The sequence below is a fragment of the Pinus tabuliformis genome, chromosome 3_1 (genome assembly GCF_031772625.1).
Source record: "Pinus tabuliformis cultivar Carrire ecotype Pingquan chromosome 3_1, CPIR1, whole genome shotgun sequence".
Classification (NCBI taxonomy): Eukaryota; Viridiplantae; Streptophyta; class Pinopsida; order Pinales; family Pinaceae; genus Pinus; species Pinus tabuliformis.
In genome coordinates, this window is record NC_142301.1 from 777871703 (window position 1) to 777878687 (window position 6985).

At 35.7% G+C, this 6985-nt stretch overlaps 1 protein-coding gene across 1 annotated transcript in view; it reads right to left on the reverse strand.

Moving 5' to 3' along the window:
- LOC149189704 (transcription factor MYB2-like) overlaps positions 1-6459 on the reverse strand; it is a 28610-nt gene extending 22151 nt beyond the window's left edge. The window contains exon 1 of the mRNA XM_089412391.1: positions 6251-6459. Within this exon, the coding sequence (XP_089268517.1) occupies positions 6251-6404 (154 nt within the window). The 5' untranslated portion in view covers positions 6405-6459. The remainder of the gene's footprint in view (positions 1-6250) is intronic.
- Positions 6460-6985: the final 526 nt, after the last annotated feature.

Below are 6985 nucleotides of genomic sequence, written 5' to 3' on the forward strand. Positions count from 1 at the left end.
ACACCACACTTTCCGATCTACACCAGCACCAACAATGTTGCCCTCACACATAGGCATGAACAACACACTCTAGATCAACAACACAACTCTGCACTGGAGGTTGCCTTCTCCTACACAAATTCCACGACTAATACCATGCAAATCTTCTCTAGTGACTATAGCCATCTGCCAGGCAATCTGCCACTCAAAACGTAAGCCACAGACAAAACAAATTCAATCCACACGCAGAATCGAAATTCTTAGATCATATTGGTCAAACAAAGGGAGATTCGATGCACCACGATAGATCACTAGACTTCTGAGGCTCGCCAACAGACTCTGCTCAGCGTTCCACAACTTGCCTTCGAGGAATCGACCCTCACTTAATCATGCGGCAATATTCCACACTCATCGCACCAATTTCGACTTTGCAGTCTCTACAAACAGAGATCTATTTCTCTTCAACTCCTCCTCGGGTCCAACGATGGAGATGTGATGCACAAACCACTTAAGATTAGCCACAAGTTTCGACTGATGATGGACAAACATACACATTCACCCAACTCTTTATTTCCCTCGACCCAAAAGGGGCCAAGGCCAAGCCCAAAAGGGCTCTGATACCAACTTAAATTTGACAATGCACACTATATTCTATATTCACGTCAAGTAAGGTTACATATAAATATATTTAGTGTTGTTTGAAGATAGGTAAACTAACTTGACACACAATCACTTGGTTGAGAGATCTAGGAAACATTTAGATCTTAACAACTCCTAAGGAATACAAACTCCTTTATATAATAAGAATCACCACTGAGACAAGTAAAAATTAAATTTCCATGTAAACCAAAAAATTAACTACTTTATTAATAAATCACAAATAAATATTAAAAAAATGAAACTAAAATAACAATTATAATACTAAATAAAAATAATTATAATAATAATTATAATAATAATTATAATACTAATGATAAAATATGATTATACCCGACCATAAATAAACACAGCGAAAAAAAAATTATCCTTATTTTATGAAAATGCTTTTTATAGTTGTAAGGACATAATTTAATAAAATTTGATTATATTTATTGTAAAAAGTCGTAAATGAAGCTAGGACATAATTTAATAAAAATTGATTTTTATTTATTTTAAAAAATCGTAAATGAAGCTAGGATGAAAAGGACAGAAAAATTATTCTGGTGTAAAATTAACATAATTCAATAGTACTCAATATACACTTACCTAGAAAAGTTAAAAAACCAATTAAATATATACCAATTGAAATGTCTTTTTGTAAACGTACTATATAATTTAATAAAACTCACTCAATCTTTAAAGTAGATATAAACCGTTAGAATTTTTTTTAAATAATAATAATAAAATATATATTTAATTTAACAAAGATTAAAAAATATTAAAAAAAAAAAACTACTTATCTTTATTCATGGATAAATGGTTTTTTTAATAAATATTTTTAAATAATTGTATAAAGAAAATATAATTTAACGAAACGCAGTCCTTAAATTAACCAGACGCTTACTTCAAAGGCTGGAAAAAACAATAAAATATCCACGAAACTGACAAACTGAGATTTAGACGCTTACTTCATGGGATGCTCTGTGAAAGGTGCACTGTTGGTGTAGACTCGTTGGGAGCACGCACTGATCTATCACATCATCTAGAATAGAGAATACGTACGTACGTTTTCTATATTGTACGGGAATCTAAATAAGATGCAACTTGGTTTGAAAGTTCAGAATTCCCCAAGGAAAATTTCGTCTAATGCCTGGCCACGAAATACTGACCTATGAGTTATCACAAACGAAAAGTACAGACGGTTGAGGGATGCACTTCTTCGCCGAAAGGATGAGGACAATATCCCGCCGGCTAATAAAATGCCCGTATACTGAACAGCTATGGACAGATGTTACAGGTAACAGTTATAAAAAGCATCCAGCCTAAGTCAATTGAAGAATGAATGAGAGGTCGGTAAAATAAAAAAGAAAGAATCGCACGATTTCAATGTCTTTCCTTGCTTCATTATTTAGGGTTTTTGGCTCTCAAATAGCTCCAAATTATGAAGAAAAACCATTTCCTTTTTAACGTATCAATGCAGATCAAAGCAATCATTCAGTATGCGATTATAAATTTAGAGATAGACAAAACCGAAGCATCGTGCTTTTTTCACGTGCCAAAGAATTAGAACTATGGTACAATGCCATGAAGGAAGAGATGAATTCTATAAAGAGTAACGAAGTCTAGGATCTTGTTGAGTTGCCTAATGGTGCAAAAGCCATTGGATGTAAATGGGTTTTTAAGACAAAGAAAGATTCATTGGGCAACATTGAGAGATACAAGGCAAGACTTGTTGCTAAGTGATTCACTCAGAAAGAAGGAATCGACTACACAGAGACCTTTTCTCTTGTATCTAAGAAAGATTCCTTGCGCGTTATTATGGCATTCGTAGCCTATTTTGACTTGGAGTTGCAACAAATGGATGTGAAAACGACTTTTCTTAATTGAGATCTAGAGGAGGAGGTTTACATGAAACAACCTAAAGGATTCCCCTCTAGTGATGATGAGCAATTGGTTTGCAAGCTCAAGAAGTCATTATACGGTTTAAAACAAGCATCCTGCCAATGGTATTTGAAATTCCATAATGTAATTTCTTCTTTCGGTTTTGTAGAAAACATTATGGATCAATGTATATATCTGAAAGTTAGTGGGAGTAAAATTTGTTTTCTTGTTTTATATGTGGATGACATTTTGGTAGCAACCAATGATAAGGGTTTGCTACATGACGTGAAACAATTCCTCTCTAAAAATTTTGATATGAAGGATATGGGTGAGGCATCTTATGTTATTGGCATTAAGATCCATAGAGACAGATTTCGAGGCATCTTGGGTCTATCACAGGAAACCTATATTAATAAAATTTTAGAGAGATTTCAGATGAAGGATTGTTCACCAAGTGTAGCTCCCATTGTGAAGGGTGATACGTTCAATTTGAACCAATGCCCGAAGAACGACTTTGAAAGGGAACAAATGAAGAACATTCCATATGCTTCTGCTGTCGGAAGCCTAATGTATGCTCAAGTCTGCACAAGACCTGACATTGCATTTTTTGTGGGAATGTTGGGACGATATCAAAGTGATCCAGGTTAAGACCACTGAAGAGCTGCAAAGAAAGTAATGAGGTACCTTCAAGGAACCAAAGACTACATGCTTATGTATAGACGAACGGACAACTTGGAAGTAATTCTCTACTCAGATTCTGACTTTGCTGGATGTGTTGATTCACGCAAATCAACATCAGGTTACATTTTTATGATGGCCGGTGGAGTTGTATCATGGAGGAGTGCCAAGCAGACCTTGATTGCCACTTCCACTATGGAAGCCGAGTTCGTCTCCTGTTTTGAGGCTACTTTACATAGTGTATGGCTTAAGAGTTTCATTTCTGGGCTTAGAATTATGGATTCTATCTCTAAGCCATTGAGAATATATTGTGATAATTCAGTTGCTGTTTTTATGGCTAAAAACCACAAAAGTGGGAGTCGAAATAAACACATCGACATTAAATATTTAGCTATAAGGGAACATGTTAAAGAAAATAAAGTGGTCATAGAGCACGGCAGCACTGAGTTGATGATCGCTGATCCTTTGACTAAGGGCATGCCACCATTTAAATTCAAGGATCATGTAATGAATATGGGACTTGGTCTCATTATGTAGTTTCTCATTGTATGGACAATGTTATTTTAATGAAATTCTTAATTATTGTGATGTTTTTCTCATATTTATGTGCACCTTAAGTTGATTTGAGAAAATTCATTTAAGAAGGACCAAGAATAAACATAAGGTTTATTCATTAAGAAATTGCTACCACATAAATTATAATAAGAAAAAATACATAGTAATACATGGAAGATAATACTCGTTATAAGAGGACTTATCGCCATGATTCATATATCTATTACTTAATATAGATTATCAATGGGTTTTAAAATGAGACATTAAGTCTAGAAGTATGGATCAAGTGGGAGAATGTTAAGCTCCATTAACTTTTACCAACTGTTGCATACAATTATGGAAGTAAACTGCAGTTTTTCCTTAATTTCTGGAAACCAGCTGCAGTAATTTCCTTAAATTAAAGAAATCAACTGCAGTTAATTAATTTTCTTGTTGGGAGCTTCTGAAGTGGTCCATTACTCCATCTGGAGTTCTCTACCTTGAACTGTGGAACACCTAACACATAGCTATCAGAAGCTTGATGGAAGCTTGGCTATAAATTTCTCTGTTTGGTCCCCAAGCTAGCATCTCAATCCCCTTCAGTTTTTACACCATCAAGCTGAGAGAGCAGAGCTTGGAAGTACCTTCAGATTTTCTGTATTCTTTTCTTTTTGCTTGGGTGAAGATTGTGTTACGTTATTTTTACCGTTGTTGTTTTTGGCTGTTGTACGCTCCCATAGTTGGAAGCTCTACAAATTCTGCATTGAAAGCTCTGCTTTTAGATTTAATGCAGTTGTAGGTTTATATGCATTTGACAGCGCTGTTCACATAAATTTTTGTTTTACATATATGATCCATCCGTCTGATTTAAACTTGAACACTGTTCTTCATTACAACACATCAGAGTATTTGCAGCGAAGGAATAATTAGATAGGTTTCCGCGAATCCACCAATAGCCGTGGAGCGTAGCGTAGCGTTCAGATTGTGCAGCATAAAATCACGTGTTTTTGCATCCGTCTTCGTGAGCACTGGTTAAGAGGAAGGGACTGTTTCAAACACCGCAGTGAGTTTGGTTTGCAGCAGAAGTAACATCAATGGCTTGAGTAAGCATACTTAGGCATCCAGTATTTATGATTTCTTTAAAGTTCTAATTCCGCATATAGAATCGCTGTGATAAACTAACATTTTATTCAATTGTCGAGTTTAGTAATATTTAGTTAAGTAATTAAATGGACAGAAGTGAGCTCGAAAAATTAATCCGATTCTAAAATATTTATGAAATCAAATACATCCTAATCAGCGGCGTGATGCTGAAATCTTGTATTCAGAAATTCAGATGTTAACAAACTAAACTGTAAAATCGAATTAGGGATGGGAACTAATAGTTACGCTGAGTTTGTGGCCTTCAGATTATTCCCAGAATGACCATCCGGATCGAATGTCACGAAAGATCAGAATAATTCAGAAATTCGGAGACTCCAATCTAGTTATCAACTTTATAAGAGCTTCTATTCAATTAGACCAGATGAAAACGGCAGCAAGTTTTTTCAAAGCCAATTCCTTTACTTGTATTATTAGGAACTTCTGAAAAAGGAGGCAGATGCACTGTTCAAGGAAGCCCTGCAAGTTGCAGAAGGAACCTTGATTCTGGAGGAAAACAGAAAAGAACTTTTGCCATCCCTGCAGTCAGCTTCTAATCCAGATTTCTCTCTGTATTTGGTCGATGTATAGTGCTAACTGGTAAGCCTGGTTTTGGGCTATTTCTCTCTAACGAGGCTTATGTTTTTGGAGGATGATCCAAACTCTTTTTTGATGCTCCCTAGAGGTATACTGTTAGAGACTTTGTATTTTTTTATGTGGAGCCTGTGGAAGATGATATTTTCAATACAATAGATTGATAAGTTCATACACTTATAACTGCAGGTAACATCTTAACAAATTACAGATTTTTAGGAAAAAAAACTAAATTTTAAAATGTTACATTAAAAATTATAACATGTTTTATAGATATGAAGAGAGAATCATATTTATTATATAGCTGATATACTTCCTGATTATGTAATTAATCAAAAAGTTAATTTCAGAATTAATATGGATCACAAAAATGTGAAATGGAAAACCCATTGAGTCTCCGAAGCGGATATCGCAGGAATGGAATCGTATCTCAGGATTGTAATATAGCTGTAAGGTATTCTCTGAGGAAGCATTTCTCCCATTTTTTTTTGGTTATAACCATAACATAACTGAATGTTGTAAGCGAACAATCAATTGACAGTTGTTGTAAAATCTATCTAGAGGAACTGTCTGATAATACTATGATAAATGTCTGATATTCACTGCCATTCCAAACAAGATCAAACCGAAAGCAAGGTAATATTGAATTTCAGATTATAGAATTTGTTTTAAAAATTTTCGTATAATGTAATATTCTAGATGTAAAAGCTCCCCAAATTATATTGTCAGATTTTGGAAAATGGTTGACGGGCAACATCCACTGCAGGAGGTAATACTGTTAAACGCCTTAAACAATATTACATACCAGCTGCTCTGGCGAGAAAGCTCCAGCGTCCTCCGTGTAAATTTATAATACCAATAAGCTGCATGTCCTCTTCGACGGTCCATGGACCCTTCCTCGTATCGGCTTCGTTCTCATCATCAAAGTCTAAACCTCCCTGCCAGTCTCCGTTCGCCATTAAAATAGCTAAGCCATACAAAGCCTCTGAATTTCTACCGTGAATGCTTCCAATAGGCTCTGCACTCTCGGCCTTTTATGGCTGCCGTCGACTAGAGAGTCCCCTTCATATAATCTGGCTTCCGATGGTCAAATCTTTTTGTCGTCGGCCATTTATATCAACTGCATAGGATACCCTTACACGTTCATGATTCGGATCATCAAAATCAGCCTCGTTCCCGTGCCAGCACAAGAGAGTGAATGACATGAAAAGATCTTCTTTGAAGCATATAGCTAAAAAGGCAACTAACAGAACATCCATACGCGTGGAATAACCGTTTTCAGCTCCTTTGCACGACGTTTGGTCGCCTCCATTTTGCCGGAGGGCTGCCACGTAAAGTCTGCAGGACCACTTATAGGGCATCTATTGAAAAGATCGACATATATATTCAGACAGGGGGCCGTGGTGACAGGGAGCCGTGTCTAATCGTACATAAATATATTTTGAGTCTCAGATATTGTCGGGGTAAGAAAACCATTAAATCTAAAAAAGGAAAAATTATTTGTTCAAGGCAACTCCTCCATCATAAGTTCAAGAATTCT